A 17,422-nucleotide genomic window follows, 5' to 3' on the forward strand; every position below is an offset into this window, starting at 1 on the left:
GGGCCACACGGGACAACCAAATTGCTCCCGGGATAAAGGACAGAGGTTGCCAGCGCGAGAGATGGGCGGGCGGGCGGGCGGGCACGCGGGTGGAATTTCGAACTTATCGTTCACTCGGTGAACGGAGGGAACATGCTGAGATCTCCGAAATCTTCGCTGCTGTAGTTGCCCGCAGCCTGAGCTGGGTCCCCGAGCATGGAGAGAACATCCTGGAGTAGAAATTAGGTGGGGGGGGGGGGGGGAGATACAGAAAGGTTAATATTATTATTATTCTGTGATGGAATGTCCAGGCACATGCTAAGGTCACGAGATTGTGAAGAGGACTTGCGGTTGTTGTCCCTCCCCCGCACTTCCGATTGGCAGTTGGCTACGCACGGTGCGAAAGAAGTTCAACACATGCGTACGTATTTCCTTTCTTGTCAAGGAGTAGTTTATCTCTCAGGCCTTTCTCCCCTGGTTATAGTTCATTGATCGATTTATCGATTGCAGGGGATTGTGATCTTGTCCCTGACCCGTACACTGCGCACACAAAGATAAATATGCCCCCCCCACCCCCCCGTATAGCCTTAACAGACTGTTTGTGCCAAGTGCTGTTAGCGAGACTTGTGCATGCACGCACACGTACGCACACACACGCACGCGTACGCACACACACGCACGCACGCACGCACACGCGCGCACACGCACGCACGCACGCACGCACGTACACGTACGTACGCACACATGCACACACCCACGCACACACACACACGCACGCACACGCACGCACTCACCTGGAAAACCTCAGGCTGCGTCTGCCCCTGGGAAGGGTCGTTGCCCGCCTGCCCCCCATGCTGCCCTGGCCACTGCGGCCAGATGGCTGCCCCCTCGACTCTCCGCGATTGGTACGATCCGGCGCCAGGGCTCGTCTCGGCTACTCCGTGGCCCCCCACGCGGACAGAGACACACAGAGACACACAGAAACACGCACACAGAGACACACGGACACGCAGACACGCGGACACGCGGACAGAGACACACAGACACACGGACACGCAGAGACACAGTCACGTAGACACACGGACACAGATAAGGATGATGAGTGCGTGGTGGACCTGTGCGAGGCATGCATCACCACACGCGTAAACACACAGAGACGGAGGCTTTCATCTCAATTTGAATGAGCGTAACGTCACGTGGGTCGCTCGCGCGAGCGTACAGGAGATCCCCCGTGCAGCCTTAACAGCCTGTTGGGGCAAGTGCTGTCAGCGAGTAGCAATCTATGAAGGCCGGAATGGCACACGAGGGGGTGGGTGGCCAGCATGACGCCCGGCCGCCTTTGTCTCCCCAGTGGCGATGTTTACACACCACACCAGGTACTCATTTGAGGTTGAGTCGACCTAGGGCAGGCCCAGGACCGGTTCAGATAATCGTCACCGGTGTTGGTGGCCGTGAGCGGGAATCTAACTCGGGTCGCCGGGTTCGTAGCGCAGCGGTTAGTGCCGCTGCGCTACGAACCCGGCCACTGTTCCCCACACGTGACACACGCACAAAACGTACACCACACGCGCACACACACACGCACGCGCGATCACGGTCTCGGCATGACATCATCCGACGGGACGACTCGGGTGCGTTGAAGAGGGCGATTCGATCACAGGGAGAAAGCTGGGAGCGCCCCGGCGCAAATCTCAACGGCGGCTGAGATACGAGTTTTTAGTTATTTTCTTCTAGTTTTTCTGTTATTTTTTGTTCTTTCATTTGAACCTATCTACGTGACTTTACCGAAAGACCCAAAGCGTAATGTGAATTCCTGCAGTCACGAAAGCTTCAAGTCAAGACTTAACAACACCCTCGTCAAGAAGCTCCACCCCGCGCGGGCGGATTCGAGGAATCCTCGCCCCCTCACCGTAGGCGGTTCGCCCGCCCTGCATGCCGCTGTAGGGGGACCCCGTGGACCCCGGGGCCCCCTGAGTGGGGCTCCCCAGCAGGGGGTTTGAACGACCGCTGGGCCCCGACGGAGGAGCCCCCCGCCCCCCCGACTCCCTCGCCGCCCCCCACGGAGTTGGCGGCGATGGCGCCGCCGCCCACGGAGGCCCCCGCCGGGGGAGAGAAGCCGTGAGGAGGCGGCGGCGCCCCCACGGAGAACGGCGCTTGCGGCTGAGGCTTGGGAACCTGGAGGAGGGAGGGAGGGGGATGGTAGGGGGGTGGGGGGGATAGGAGGGGTGGGAGGGATGGTAGGGGGTGGGGGGATGGTAGGGGGTGGGGGGGGATAGTAGGGGGTGGAGGGCAGATCAGTGTGGGGGGGGGATAGTAGGGGTTGTGGGGAAGAGGAGGGGGGAGGGTGGGGGATAGTAGGGGAGTAAGGGGTATAGTAAGTGGGAGAAGGGGGATGGGGGGGGAAGGGGGATAGTAGGGGGATTTGGGAAGAGTGGGGGGGGGATAGTAGGGGGTGGGGGAAGAGGAGTGGGGGGGGATAGTAGGGGGTGGGGTGGGGGGGAAGAGGAGGGGGGGGGAAGGGTGGGGGATGGTCTGGATAAGGCTGAGAATACTGCGACGGTGAGTATTGAAGCGACGTGAATCGAAGCGAATTACAGGCGGTAGGGTAGGTGGAGGCGTTGGGAGCGTGTTTGGTTGCTGTAAATTTGTACGTGGTGACGAGTTACTTCACTGAGCTAGAGTTTGTGGTCAGGTCGCTTCTGAAAAAGAGCTAGACTCTAACAGCTCGGTGGGGCCTCACCTAGTAAAATGAAAATAGTTTACTATGAGACGTCTCCTTTACCAGTGGCAAAATATAGTAATAGGTTTTTACCCTTTCAACTGGTACAAAAAACTGGCACCTTTATACAAGGCATCATGTTTGCAATAACCACAACACAAGCAGTCAAAATGCAAACAAAAATAAACAACTCTGATGATGACAGTGCATATCATTATCATCATCAGAGTTGTTTCTTTTTGTTTGCATTTTGACTGCTTGTGTTGTGGTTATTGCAAACATGATGCCTTGTATAACGGTGTCAGTTTTTGTACCAGTTGAAAGAGTAAAAACCTATTACTACGAAAATAGTTTAGTTTAGAGACTGTAAGAGTGCCGCTTGAAAGTTGGCTATCACACCCCGAAGCAACTTCGGGGTGTGGTAGCATCATCGGGAGCAGTCTTTGATGTCGTCTTGACCCGACCTCGTCCTTACACAATCCTAACACGAGGCAGTGAGATGAGGCCAAGCCGGGCTGTTACGCTTGCTCGCTCCGTTCGGCGAGATAAAATATAATTCACTTTTAGACGTACACACGCACAGTTCCTCTGCGAGTAGTGGGGGGCGGTGGTGGATGGTGCGGAGGGACTAACCTGGCCGGTGAAGGTTGGCCGCGTAGCGGTCCACGCGTTTGCCACTCCCAGGCCGTTCGCCGGCGGGCGCTGTGGCGTCTGAACGAGGACTTGGCTCCCCACGCCGCCCTGAAGATTCACCCCGGGCACGATCGCCGGAGTGCCGTGCGCGTGCGGGTGCCTGAGCGCACGCAACGTCCATTTGATGAAACGAAACAAAAACAACCAAAATAACAAACGTGGGCTCTTTTGTAGCCACTCGCGACGATCGGTACGGTACGGTCCTCGCATAAAGCGTGGTGCGGTGGTCACACTGCACCGTGTTTGTCGCTACAACGCGGGTTCATCTGTTCGGGAACGCTTTTCGCGCAACGTGGAGCGTGCGCCGCTGTAACGCGCGCCGTCATCACGCGGTTTCTGAGCGGTCGACGCCGAACTACTGAGCTGTACGGCGATAGAGTAACGCGGTACGACACGTTAGCGCGGGGTGGCGGCGTTACCCTCGGTAATTTGTCCCGCCATCTCCCCGTGCGCTCGCGCGTACATCCGTGTGAAGCGTTTAGATGCATGGGGAGGATGGTGTCGGTTAGTCAGCAGTACGTACTTGTATGGCTGGGCTGGGTGGGCCGGTCGGTAAGGCATGTTGTGCTGGTACATCTCCACAGAGCTCACTCCTCCTCCTCCCCCCATGGGCTTGGTGCTCAGCTTCTGATCTGCTGGGGGACGAAAGCGTCAAGGACAACCTGAACGTTTCACGTCAGGGGTGGTGAAGCGAATGATCCACCCACACACTCGACGCTACGTGGCGGGGCGGGGAGCGGCAGCAGTATGAAGTGCCACCAATGCTGCGCACGACTGAGAATTGAACTGCAGGTTACTGGAATCACGTGATGATGATGAGCCATTTCGCTGAGCTATCATATGCAATAGCGTGGTCGTTTCTGAAAAATAACCTAATAGCTCAGTGGGATCAGATATTCCTCACGGAAGTTGACGGCGAGTGGAAATGGAACTCTGGTCGCAGTGCGCCAACTGCTCCACATACACACGCTCAATGGTGCGCACCTACGAACCAACACGCCTCCATATTCTCTCACGCGCACAAACAGTTGTGGTTTCTTGCAGTTATAAATGTCGTTTAAAAATGCCATATGCAAGTTTCTGTCGCGAATGTCACGCAAAACGTTATTTTATATCGGTTACTAGATTTACATTGTACGTAGCTTTGGGTGTTTACGATTATTTATCTGTCATGTCGAAACATTTCTCCCGCTTTTATTCTACGCGGCCCCTGAAAACCCTCCCTTCCCATCCTCACGTGCTGGCTACCATCATACCAGCCGCTCGGCGCAGCCCCTGGAAACCCTCCCTAAATCACGTGCTCGCTACCGTCGCATCAGCCGTGCTACTCGGCCCCCGTAAAGCCTCCCTGTCCCACGTAACGCGCTGGGCCAATCGTCTCATCATCCGTCCTGCAACAACAACCACTGTAAACCTCTCGCCTTCCCGCGTAACTCGCCAGGGCACCAGTTTTACGGCCGAGTCGCCGCCGCCGCCGCCGCCGCAAGAGAGACGCGCACACACACAGCTCGCGGTTCGTTTCAGGGTCCGACCAGGAAACGAAGCGACCCCGGGATGCGAACGAGAGGGGGAGTTGGGGGGGGCGTGGGGGCCACCACCTTGCTGCAGGCCCTGGTACACCTCGGTGAAGCGTGGGCTACGCTCAGTCCCACCGAACACCGGCTCCGTCTTCTCCACGACGCGCTTGGCCCCGTGCGGCTCGGCACACACCGGGCCGGTCGGCACGGCCTGCAGCGGCATCTGCGCGCGGGCGGCGAGAGGGGGGCGGACACACACGAGGGGCGGCGTCGGCTCGGAGCCAAACAAGTGGTGGGCGGGGGGGGGGGCAGGAGACTGAACTAACTCATAGTAAAGGGGGTTTTGTTGGGTTAGATCGCCTCAATGTAAATGTGTCGTTAAACCGGCCAACCCAAACCCGGCCAGTCAGGAAGGTTTGTCACGTAAACGAAACGTGACCGATTAGCTACTGGTTCAGCACGCCGGTGCGTTGGAGAGTAAACCCACAACATTTACAGTTGAGTACGACGTTTTTGCTGGGTTAACGACACGTTCACATTTACGCGATCCAACCCACATTTTTTTTTTAACTATGGATAATAACCGTCGCGAAAGCCTACGTGTTATATTACCGCATTTCTCCGGAATATAAAACGCACTTCCCTCACCCCCTGCCCCGCTGTGTTATAATGGTGTAGGTGTACAGATTTGTAGAATTTGATTGACACCGGGCACACATTTTTAACTTTGATTAGTTTCTACTTCAGCGCACCCAATTTGAGTACCGTGATGCTTCCACATCGAAGAGACGTGGAGGTAGGGTTTGTGGATAGCTGCCCACCTCACAGCCTGGCAGGTGACGGCTGCTGCGTTATTGTTGTTTGTCCACGTGATGCCGATCGCTTACCACGCGTCGGTTATCGCAATATCAGTTTCCCGTAGCTGTGCTATCGTATTTCTTGTGCTCTGTCGTACAACCCAATACGAATCGAGATGACTTACAAGTTCTCAAACTGCAGTAAAGCTCAACATAAGCCTGCCACGAGTCTTTCTAATCTTTAATAATAATAATAAAAAAATTGGGTTCATAACTGATAATAATTTTTCCAATCTGTCAGACACGGAAACGATCACGCGGACTTTGCCGTGCAATGAACGACTCGTCAGGAACCCTACACACGGCAGAATTAACCAGGGCAGTTAATACTGCCCGGGATTCCAATCGTGAAACCTCTGCAACAGCAAGCGGCGACCAACGTCAACCAGAGGTCGCAACCGCGTACCCGATACCCGTACCCTACCCGATACCCGGCTACCCGTACCCGGCCGGGTACGGGTAGCCGTTTGCGACCCTGGTGCGGCCGGGTACGGGTAAGGAATCAAAACCCGTTTGCGACCTCTGACGCCAACCAACGCCACCCAACGGCACCGCCGCACACCTGCGTCGTTTCGTAGTGAGCGATGCTCGTTCTGGCCGTCGGAGCGCCCAGCTCTGCTTGCGGCTGCTGGTGTTGCTGCTGCAGCTGCAGCTGCCTGGTGCGTCACACACACACACATACACACACGAACAAGAGCGGTTTGTCACGCAAGACAAGCACACATCGTCGGACGGTCGCAGACAGAGAGGAGGCTCCGGTAATTATCGACGTTCCGTTTTTGTATTGCGTCGGCAAGATGAACAAAAAATGTTTATCTCGTAAACGCCGATGAACCACGGGGATGAACGAATTTCTTGATAACTGCATTTTGTGTTTAGTTTGTTCTTCTTCCCCACGCACCTCCGATAGAGCGAAGTTGGCTACATACGGCGCACGAAAGAAGTTCAACATTCGTACGTATGAATGTGGGTCTCTGTGGGTCTATAGGAGTGGAGCTGTCTAGCTCTCGATGGGTCCCTTCCTTCCGATATTAAGAAGCCGCTGGAGCTACTCACTTTGAAATCGTCTAGAAAACTAATTTCTTTAGAACTGCTCTGTGCGTTTCGCTTGCTGTCCCTTCCCCCGCACCTCCGATTACGTACGGTGTGCGAAAGAAGCTCAACATACGTACGTACATATTCTTAGGTTTTTTCTGTAAAAAGTCGATGAGATAAAAATAATTAATAAAAGTAAAATAAAAATCACGACGTTTCGCAGGAAACACAAGCTTCCGTCTTCAGGTGGAACCGTCACAACACGCTTGCTGTATCAAGTAAATGAGAGATTCCAAGAGATACTATTGCAAACATGATGCCTTGAATAAAGGTGTCAGTTTTGTACCAGTTAAAAGGGTAAAAACCTACAATTAGATACTATCCCGTATATATACTGGTTTGAGGGGTGGGGGGGGGATGGGCCAGGACAGGCCCCCTTTTTATTATTATGGTAAGGTGCGGCTTGAGACTACGGCTAGTCTACATACGTACGTACGCACACACGTACGGCTGTACGGAGGGCGGCACCGCGCACGACGGGAGACTCGGGACTCAACGCGAGCGCACTTTTGGGGCTGGCTCGGGACGCGATCACGCGCGGCTCTCACTTGACGTTGGTGTTGGTGCACACGATGTACTCCACGTCGTCGGAGAAGGGGTTCTGGAAGGTGAAGCTGCTGGTTCGGAGCCAGATCCACTCGCCGCTCTTGCTGTGGAAACGGAACATCACCGACAGCACCTGCCCCTTCAGCTTGAGCACCTGAGTTCGCGCGCACGTAGCAGGGGAGTTGGAAAAATGAAAAAAGGCATTGCAAAAGATTGCGGCTGTTATTAATTAACATCACCGTCAGCATCATCATAGTAACTCTGTACTACAGCTCCTGTCACCCTGCACTACAGCTCCTGTCACCCTGCACTACAGCTCCTGTCACCCTGCACCACAGCTCCTGTCACCCTGCACCACAGCTCCTGTCACCCTGCACTACTGCTCCCTGCTGGCAGACTAATGCCCGCAGAGGTCACTCTTGCGAATTAAATTCTATCCGGGTCTCTTGGGTTCGCCCTTGGTTAGCAAAACAAACTTGGCACCTTTGAATGTGCACAATCTCAGCAGAATCCGAAGTCCATCCTTCTTAGCGGGGCTAAGCGGAGCTAGCAGGGCTAAGCGGGGCTAGCGGGGCTAAGCGGGGCTAAGCGGGGCTAGCGGGGCTAGCGGGGCTAAGCGGGGCTAGCGGGGCTAGCGGGGCTAGGCGGGGCTAAGCGGGGCTAGCGGAGTTAAGCGGGGCTAAGCGGGGCTAGCGGGGCTAAGCGGGGCTAGCGGGGCTAAGCGGGGCTAGCGGGGCTAGCGGGGCTAGCGGGGCTAAGCGGGGCTAGCGGGGTTAAGCGGGGCTAGCGGGGCTAGCGGGGCTAAGCGGGGCTAGCGGGGCTAAGCGGGGCTAGCGGGGCTAGCGGGGCTAGCGGGGCTAGCGGGGCTAAGCGGGGCTAGCGGGGTTAAGCGGGGCTAAGCGGGGCTAGCGGGGCTAGCGGGGCTAGCGGGGCTAAGCGGGGCTAGCGGGGTTAAGCGGGGCTAAGCGGGGCTAGCGGGGCTAGCGGGGCAGGCCTGTGTGCCACGGTGTCCGAGCGCTGGTCGCCGCACCTGCTGGAAGCTGTCGCGCACGTGGTTCTGGTCCTCGACGTGACAGAACTCAACGGGGTCCTTCCCAAGAAGCTCCTGCGCGCACACGGAAGACACGGGGAGGACACGGGGAAGATACGAGGACACATGAGGACATGCAGAGGACACGCGGAGGACACTCAGAGGACACGCGGAGAGGACAATCAGAGGACAAGCGGAGGACATTCGCTCGGCACACCTGCGGCTGAAATCCGAGGACGCTGACGCATCTGTGGTCGACGAAGGTGAAGACCCCATCCATGTTGTGCCGCGAGATGAACTCCGTCGGGACGGAGATGCCCGTCATGTCCGAGCAATTGGGGGAACTGGTCACCTGCAAACGCACGAGCCCACGAGCAACCGCGGGTGACGCGTGACGCTCAACGGCACCAAGCCAAGATTTTCGGACATTTCGTTTGGGGGGAGGGTCCTGCATCCCTGACTATTGTTCATCCGCCGCTCGTCGCGAAATGTAGATATAAATACGTTAAAAGTGCAAACAGAAGTGAAAAAGGACATTGGGAGGAGCGGGAGAGCAAAATTCAAGAGGAAATAGTCTTGGGAATCTAAATAGAATTTTTTAAAATTCAAAATGTGGAGGGAAAAATCGGAGGACCCGGAGGAAAAATCCACACGACCACGGAGAGAGAGAAAGAACACGCAAACTCCAAATAAACAACAGGGGTCAAGGGGTCGGGATCGAACCCACATCCCTCCTGTACACCAGGCGAGGTAGTTAACATTTCATGGCCACCGCGATTATGATGATGAGAGAGAGACAGGCAAACTCCAAATAAACAACAGCAGGCGTCAGGGGTCGGGATCGAACCCACGCCCCTCCTGTACACCAGGCGAGGTAGTTAACATTTCCTAGCCACCGTGGTGATGATGAGAGAGACGGTGTTTCAATCCGCCTACCCTGGCGTTGGCGTCGTACCTGTAGCCTGCCGATGGCCACGAGACAAAACTTGCTGCCCTGTCCAGCCTCCGCCTCCTCGTCCGGGATGGCCATCCCTGGGGGGGGAAGGACGCAGCGTCAGTCAAAACGTTGCACTACAGGAACCGCGTCGGTCAAATACAAAGGTCACCCAGGTAGCTGTACGGACTGTTGGGTCAAGTGCTGTTAGCGATCACGTATTAAGGTCGGCTCGGACCATGTGGTGGGAGGTGGGTGGGAGTGAGGGGCGGGAGAAGTCGCGTAACCAGCACCACACCTAGCCGCCCGTCTCCCCGGCAATGATGCTCACACATCGTGCCAGGTACTCATTGAAGGCTCTGTCAAGCCATGGCAGCTGCTCCAGGACCGGGATCAGATCATCTCCACTGATGTTACAGCCTGGTAGGCGAACCACAGCACCACCACTCCCCCCCCACCCCTCCCGGAATTTTACAGACGCACGCACGTCAGAGAGTGAGTGCGGAGCGAGGTAACGCGCAAAGCTTCGAGTAGAATCATTACTCGGAATCGCGACCAATCAATCTTAGCAAGGAGAAGGCGGCGGAGTGGGGGGGTGGCGGGGGGTGGGGGGGGGCAGGGTGATCCATTAACCCGAACCCTAATCGATCGTTTGCACACAAGCCGCACGGAAAGTCTGACGCGAGATGCGTGCCGTTCCGCTCACCTGAAAAAGCCCCAAGGTTGGAGGCCACTGAGCTGCCTATGGGGAGCCAAACACACAGGAGGGGGCCCACGGTCAACCAGGCAACGTCTTAAACTAATAATTGTTCTCATTTTTTGTACCGTGAAATGCGATGCAATATTATCGGGTTACATCAACGGAGAATAGCCATTCCGATGGAAGAAATGTCGTTTTTACGCGGGGCTTTTTTGAAGAAGGCATCCCCGGTAGCAAATCGAGGGTTGCCCGTACAGGCCATGTTTGTGTTAAAGGGCGGGGTGAAGGGGCGGGGGGGTGTTGTTGGAGAACGCACCGGCGGGGGGCCAGGCCTTGATGTATCCTGTGCAGTGCACCACGGCATACTGCGGCTCCCCGTCCTTGACGGGGCCCAGACCGTTCCTGCGAGCAAACACCGGCACAGTTCATCGACACGCGAAGGCCGATTTTGCTGCTGTCGGTCCGAGCGAAAAAGAAACGGCCAACCACAAAAACAAGTTGGGGAGCGGGGGACAATCAACAGCTCGTATTGATAGCAAGAAAGAAGCGCGGGCACGTAACGCCTCCCGACATGCGTTTGTCCTGCATACCAAGCGAGGTAGTTAACATCTCCTAGCCACCGTGATGATGATGAGAAAGAGAGAGAGACACCGCAAACTCCAAATACACAGCAGCAGGCATCAGGGTTGGGTTCGAAGCCACGACCTCCTGCATACCAAGCGAGGTAGTTAACATCTCCTAGCCACCGTGATGATGATGAGAAAGAGAGAGAGACACCGCAAACTCCAAATACACAGCAGCAGGCGTCAGGGTCAGGATCGAAGCCACGACCTCCTGCATACCAAGCGAGGTAGTTAACATCTCCTAGCCACCGTGATGATGATGAGAAAGAGAGAGAGACACCGCAAACTCCAAATACACAGCAGCAGGCGTCAGGGTCAGGATCGAAGCCACGACCTCCTGCACACCAAGCGAGGTAGTTAACATCGTGGCGCTACACGGTGGTTAGGGAGAGGTTATATTTACAACGGACGGTACCCGCGCTACCGCTGGGCAGCTTCGCGGCTCACTCACCTGAAGCGAAGGTGGCTGAGCCGGTTCATGGAGAGGGGGTCGACCGGAGTTGTGCCGCACCTGCCACGACAAACCAACAAAAACAGCCGAGTGTTGAAAGCGTCCGCGTCACTAGTCTGCGAAAACCCGCGGCTCGTGAGCCGCATGTGGCGGGGGGGGGGGGATGAAGCACGGCTTCACAAAGAGACGCAGCAGATCCCTTCACTACCTCTCCTCCAGTGGGCATTGATTCCTAAGAGCATTCTTACTGGTAGGAACCACCTGGTTCCACCAGCCCACAGGGGATTATTGTGTCTGTCCGTCCGTCCGTCGTGCATCCAAAAATGGGAGGGGTGGGGCTGGGTGGAGAGGGGAGGGTGGGGAGGGGCTGGGTGGGGAGGGTGGGGCTGGATGGGGAGGGGCTGGTCACCCCGTGGTGCCCTTATAAAACTCAACGTTTAACCTACTCACGCCGGCTTGTGCCCGCCCTCAGTCGGCCATATTTGCGGAATACACCACGCCGCCGTTGACCCTGGCCATTGACCGAGCAACCCAACGTTCCTACCAGCTCCCTCCGCAGGAATGTGTTTATGGCATTTAGGCACTGCCCCACACCCCACCCTTTCCCCCTATATTTTTTTCCTACAGGGGTATCAGAGCTTTGGAAGACACCAGGGTTGTAGAGTTTATTGAAACGTGCAGTTTAGTTTCCATTGCACTGTAATCTATAATGTGTTTGTGCTGGTGTCAACCCCCTTTCATATCTTGTGTTGTGTACCTGAATCGTTTTGTTTGTAAAATACTTTTTGAAAAAAAAAGAAGAGACGCAGCAGATTCCTGACTTTTCCATGGAACTAATTTTTTTTTTTTAAAAGAAAAAGAAATCTGCGGAAGTGGGAGCGACCCGGGACACTCACCCTTTGCAGCAGACCCACACATGAGCACTCCCAAGGTGCTGCTGCAGATACATTTCTAAAATCAAAACTTCACATCCAAACGGTGGGCACTAACCGACCCCGTGACCTCCCCATGTAACCACCCCACGCGTGTCTTGCGGCTCTTGGTCACATGAACATTTGGGTACGTGGCTCATCGGGTCAAAAAGCTGACAACCCCACCTTGGTCTACACGAGCAAGGAGCGTGCGAACATCTGGAGAAATCCGATGAGCTACAAACCTCTTTCTCGCAGATGTCCAGGAGGGGCACGGGGTCAGAAAGCTCGCAAGCTGCCAGCTTTGTACTGCGCTCTAAGGATACTGGAAAATCCATGCCCTCTAAAACACGTGGCCAGTGCGTACAATGCACATCCTTTTTAGCACAGTCTTTTGCTCAACCACAGTGACGATTATCTGAACCGGTCCTGGGCCTCCCCATGCTCAATTCAGCCTCAAATGAGTACCTGGTGCGGTGTGTAAACATCGCCACTGGGGAGACAAAGGCGGTCGGGCGTGGTGCTGGCCACCCACCCCCCTCGTGTACCGTTCTGGCCTTCATAGGTGCTCGCTAACAGCACTTGCCCCTACAGTCTGTTAAGGCTATACGGGGGATCTTTGTCTATATACAATATGCATGTGTTTACATGCTTATGTGCCCCTGGATATTTTTCACGTGGTTTTGTGATAATTGCACCATCTGTGCCCCCTAATTTGATACAGTAGGGGGCACAGATGGTGCATTTGCCAGTCATCTCAGTCAGTCAACCCATGGCACCTGGGTCTGTTCTGTTATCTGCCAGCGGGCGTTCGACACATCACATGGTCTTAACGTGCGCATAGCCTGGCACAAGCGTGGCGAATGGCGGTTGTTGTTGTTGTGTTTCCCTGTGCATGTGTGTACGTGTCTATACCCACGTACGAGCCAATGACGCACAGTGACCGTTGTGTTGGGAGCGGTAGTGCAGCGGTGCTACGAACCCGGTGTCTCAAGTTCGTGCGTGGTGCTGGCCGCGTCACCCCCTCCCGCGCAGTGCTGGCCTTCGCATGTGCTACTCGCTTAACGGCACTTGCCCCAACAGTCTGTTAAGGCTACACGGGGGAACCTTCGTCTTTGTAATGTCGTTGCCGCCAAGCCTCACCGCATGCGGCAGATGAAGGATCGCCGTGAGCCCATGCACATGCGCATAGACGACTGCTGCCCGTCCTTCTTCACGGTGCCCGTCTTCAGGTCCAGTATACGTCCTGAGCACCAGCAACACAAGCACCACAGACCCATTCAACCCACCGCCCCGCCACTAACGTACAAGACATCTCGGGTACGGTACAACGCAGCACAAAGTGGAAGGATCAGAGCCGTGTGTGTCTCTGTGTGTGTAGCTGGGAGTGTAGCTGTGCAGATGTGCCGGTGTTGCTGTGTTTATGTCTAGCTGTTGCCGAACGAGCACATTACGAGGTCGCACTGATTACACACAAAGTGCTTGCCACAAATGAACCACCAACACTTTGCTGATATCGCTAAGGGGCATAAACCATCACGCAAACTCTGGTCATCCTCGCAACAGCGACTTTTGGTTAACCACTGAAAAAAGATGGCCACTGCATCGCCCCCTTCCAGATGTGCTTCTGCGGCCGTCTGGAATGCGCTATGCTCCGCTACGAACTCGCCCACCCAAGTTCGATTCCCGTTCAAGGCCAACACCAGTGACGATTATCTTAACCGGACCTGGGCCTCCCCTAAATTGAGTCAGCCTCAAATGAGAACCTGGTGCGGTGTGTAGTAAACATCGCCACTGGGGACACAAAGGTGGCCAGGCGTGGTGCTGGCCACTCACCCTTTTTGTGGCATGCTGGCCATCCAAGGTGCTCTCTCACAGCAGTGGCTGCAACAGCCTGTTCAGGCTATATGGATGATCTTTGGTGTTGGTGACAGAGCTGATGGTGCTGGTCCCCGATGGTGATTCATCGTCAGGGCCGTCCCATGGGGGGGTGGGGGGCGACTCACACTGTGTGGGTCCCCCCGATGCCTTCAAAGGTCGGCCGGGAGTGGTGCTGGCCACCTTACCTCCTCCTCGTGTGCCGTGTCGGCCTTCATGGGTGCTAATTGCTATCAGCACTTGCCCCAACAGTCTGTCAAGGCTGTCCGGGGGAATCTTTATATTGTGTAGGTCTATCTGCGCGTGAGGGTTGCGTGCGTGCATGCGTGTGTGCAGGTGTGTGTCCGTGCAGGTGTGCGTGCGTGCAGGTGTGCGTGCGTGTGTGCGTGCAGGTGTGTGTGCAGGTGTGCGTGCGTGTGTGCAGGTGTGCGTGCGTGCTGGTGTGCGTGCGTGTGCAGGTGTGTGTGCGTGCGTGTGTGCATGCAGGTGTGCGTGCGTGTAGGTGTGCGTGCATGGATGTGCTTGCGGACGTGCGCGCGTGCGTGTGCAGACGTGCGTGCATGTGCAGGTGTGCGTGCGTGCGTGTGCAGACGTGCGTGCATGTGCAGGTGTGCGTGCGTGCGTGTGCAGATGTGCGTGCATGTGCAGGTGTGCGTGCGTGCATGTGCAGATGTGCGTGCATGTGCAGATGTGCGTGCGTGCATGTGCAGATGTGCGTGCATGTGCAGGTGTGCGTGCGTGCATGTGCAGGTGTGCGTGCGTGCATGTGCAGGTGTGCGTGCGTGCGTGCGCAGGTGTGCGTGCGTGCATGTGCAGGTGTGCGTGCGTGCATGTGCAGGTGTGCGCGCGTGCATGTGCAGGTGTGCGCGCGTGCATGTGCAGGTGTGCGTGCGTGCGTGTGCAGGTGTGCGTGCGTGTGCAGGTGTGCGTGCGTGCATGTGCAGGTGTGCGTGCGTGCGTGTGCAGGTGTGCGTGCGTGTGCAGGTGTGCGTGCGTGCATGTGCAGGTGTGCGTGCGTGCATGTGCAGGTGTGCGTGCGTGCATGTGCAGGTGTGCGTGCGTGCATGTGCAGGTGTGCGCGCGTGCGTGTGCAGGTGTGCGTGCGTGTGCAGGTGTGCGTGCGTGCATGTGCAGATGTGCGTGCGTGTGCAGGTGTGCGTGCGTGTGCAGGTGTGCGTGCGTGTGCAGGTGTGCGTGCGTGTGCAGATGTGCGTGCGTGCATGTGCAGGTGTGCGTGCATGTGCAGGTGTGCGCGCGTGCATGTGCAGGTGTGCGCGCGTGCATGTGCAGGTGTGCGTGCGTGCGTGCATGTGTGCGTGCGTGCGTAGGTGTGCGTGCATGCGTGTGCAGGTGTGCGTGCGTGCATGTGCAGGTGTGCATGCGTGCGTGTGCAGATGTGCGTGCGTGTGCAGGTGTGCGTGCGTGTGCAGGTGTGCGTGCGTGTGCAGGTGTGCGTGCGTGTGCAGGTGTGCGTGCATGTGCAGGTGTGCGTGTGCAGGTGTGCGTGCGTGCATGTGCAGGTGTGCGTGCGTGCATGTGCAGACGTGCGTGCGTGCATGTGTGCGTGCGTGCGCAGGTGTGCGTGCGTGCATGTGCAGACGTGCGTGCGTGCGTGCGTGTGCAGGTGTGCGTGCGTGTGCAGGTGTGCGTGCGTGCATGTGCAGGTGTGCGTGCGTGCGCAGGTGTGCGTGCGTGTGCAGGTGTGCGTGCGTGCATGTGCAGGTGTGCGTGCGTGCATGTGCAGGTGTGCGTGCGTGCATGTGCAGGTGTGCGTGCGTGCATGTGCAGGTGTGCGCGCGTGCGTGTGCAGGTGTGCGTGCGTGTGCAGGTGTGCGTGCGTGCATGTGCAGATGTGCGTGCGTGTGCAGGTGTGCGTGCGTGTGCAGGTGTGCGTGCGTGTGCAGGTGTGCGTGCGTGTGCAGATGTGCGTGCGTGCATGTGCAGGTGTGCGTGCATGTGCAGGTGTGCGCGCGTGCATGTGCAGGTGTGCGCGCGTGCATGTGCAGGTGTGCGTGCGTGCGTGCATGTGTGCGTGCGTGCGTAGGTGTGCGTGCATGCGTGTGCAGGTGTGCGTGCGTGCATGTGCAGGTGTGCATGCGTGCGTGTGCAGATGTGCGTGCGTGTGCAGGTGTGCGTGCGTGTGCAGGTGTGCGTGCGTGTGCAGGTGTGCGTGCGTGTGCAGGTGTGCGTGCATGTGCAGGTGTGCGTGTGCAGGTGTGCGTGCGTGCATGTGCAGGTGTGCGTGCGTGCATGTGTGCGTGCGTGCGCAGGTGTGCGTGCGTGCATGTGCAGACGTGCGTGCGCAGGTGTGCGTGCGTGCGCAGGTGTGCGTGCGTGCGCAGGTGTGCGTGCGTGCATGTGCAGACGTGCGTGCGCAGGTGTGCGTGCGTGCGCAGGTGTGCGTGCGTGCGCAGGTGTGCGTGCGTGCGCAGGTGTGCGTGCGTGCATGTGCAGACGTGCGTGCGCAGGTGTGCGTGCGTGCATGTGCAGACGTGCGTGCATGTGTGCGTGCGTGCGTGTGCAGGTGTGCGTGCGTGCACCGACCGGCCATGGCGCTCTCAGAGGTGCTGAGCTGCTCGCGCAGCTTGTCCCCGTCGTCGGGGTGCACCAGCTCGTAGAGGGTCCTGCCGAACCACTCGGACTGCGGCTGGTTGAGAACGGGCGTGAGCGAGTCCGAGACGTAGACCACGCGGCCCGTCTCGCACGCCGCCACAAACAGGAAGCCGTCAGCCGCCTCCAGAATCAGGTGCTTCAGCTCCTGGAAGGGGCGGGGTGTGGGGGGGGGGAGAGGCCACGCACGCGCAGAGCTCTTTGCTGGGACGTGGGATCGACGGACAGCCACGAAGCTGTCGGTTCAAGCCGTTAAGACGGTCCAGGCAACTGAGAGAGTTAAGGCGAGTTAAGGCAATTAAGTGAGTTGAAAAGCAGATCCAAAGGGGTGAAATGGCAGATGGGAGTTCAGTTAAGCCTGGAGAGGGGAGTGCCTGTGTTGTGAGAGCTCTATATGAAGTTATAGAAGAAGTATACGAGTGAAAGTTAACACGTTACCGATTGTTCCAATTGTAGAGCAGCATAATTTGTGTTAACTTGTGTTACCCATTTGGGTTCAAACATACACGACCGTCAGTTTTCTCCTTACGGTTTATACCATCAAATTTAGGCGACGTTACATTTGCCTTATACAATTATCTTATCAAGATTGATATATGAGCACCTAATTCCAAGGCGCTTTACAGCAAATTGTACAATTGTACGCAAGATGACGGTGGTTGAGATAATAAGGAGTGGGGTTGTTCTTGCAAGTGGCGGTGTGGTTATGGTCACAGTTAGGAGAACAGGCGGGAGAGGTTAAGGACAAGTTGGGGTAGTGATAGGGGATGGGGTAGTGATGGGGGTTGGGGTATGGGGTAGTGATAGGGGTTGGAGGTAGTGATAGGGGTCCAGGGTAGTGATGGGGGTATGGGGTAGTGATAAGGGTAGTGATAGAGG

At 56.7% G+C, this 17,422-nt stretch overlaps 1 protein-coding gene across 5 annotated transcripts in view; it reads right to left on the bottom strand.

Moving 5' to 3' along the window:
- Positions 1-6: 6 nt before the first annotated feature.
- LOC144736129 (aryl hydrocarbon receptor nuclear translocator 2-like) overlaps positions 7-17,422 on the bottom strand; it is a 32,972-nt gene continuing 15,556 nt past the window's right edge. Inside the window, exons 5-20 of one of the 5 annotated variants that reach the window (XM_078618683.1) lie at positions 16,478-16,691; positions 13,199-13,301; positions 11,145-11,204; positions 10,387-10,472; positions 10,077-10,112; positions 9,392-9,468; positions 8,654-8,788; positions 8,437-8,511; positions 7,409-7,560; positions 6,328-6,421; positions 4,990-5,131; positions 3,915-4,026; positions 3,332-3,491; positions 1,889-2,154; positions 774-913; positions 7-209 (exon numbers count right to left, since the gene is read on the bottom strand). In XM_078618683.1, the coding sequence (XP_078474809.1) occupies positions 784-913; positions 1,889-2,154; positions 3,332-3,491; positions 3,915-4,026; positions 4,990-5,131; positions 6,328-6,421; positions 7,409-7,560; positions 8,437-8,511; positions 8,654-8,788; positions 9,392-9,468; positions 10,077-10,112; positions 10,387-10,472; positions 11,145-11,204; positions 13,199-13,301; positions 16,478-16,691 (1,842 nt within the window). In that variant the 3' untranslated portion in view covers positions 7-209; positions 774-783. Of the gene's footprint in view, positions 210-773; positions 914-1,888; positions 2,155-3,331; positions 3,492-3,914; positions 4,027-4,989; positions 5,132-6,327; positions 6,422-7,404; positions 7,561-8,436; positions 8,512-8,653; positions 8,789-9,391; positions 9,469-10,076; positions 10,113-10,386; positions 10,473-11,144; positions 11,205-13,198; positions 13,302-16,477; positions 16,692-17,422 lie in introns of those variants that run through there. The other 4 variants (XM_078618684.1, XM_078618685.1, XM_078618686.1 and 1 more) reach the window with 4 other exon arrangements.

Source organism: Lampetra planeri, chromosome 59 (genome assembly GCF_965212315.1).
Source record: "Lampetra planeri chromosome 59, kcLamPlan1.2.h2, whole genome shotgun sequence".
NCBI lineage: Eukaryota > Metazoa > Chordata > Hyperoartia > Petromyzontiformes > Petromyzontidae > Lampetra > Lampetra planeri.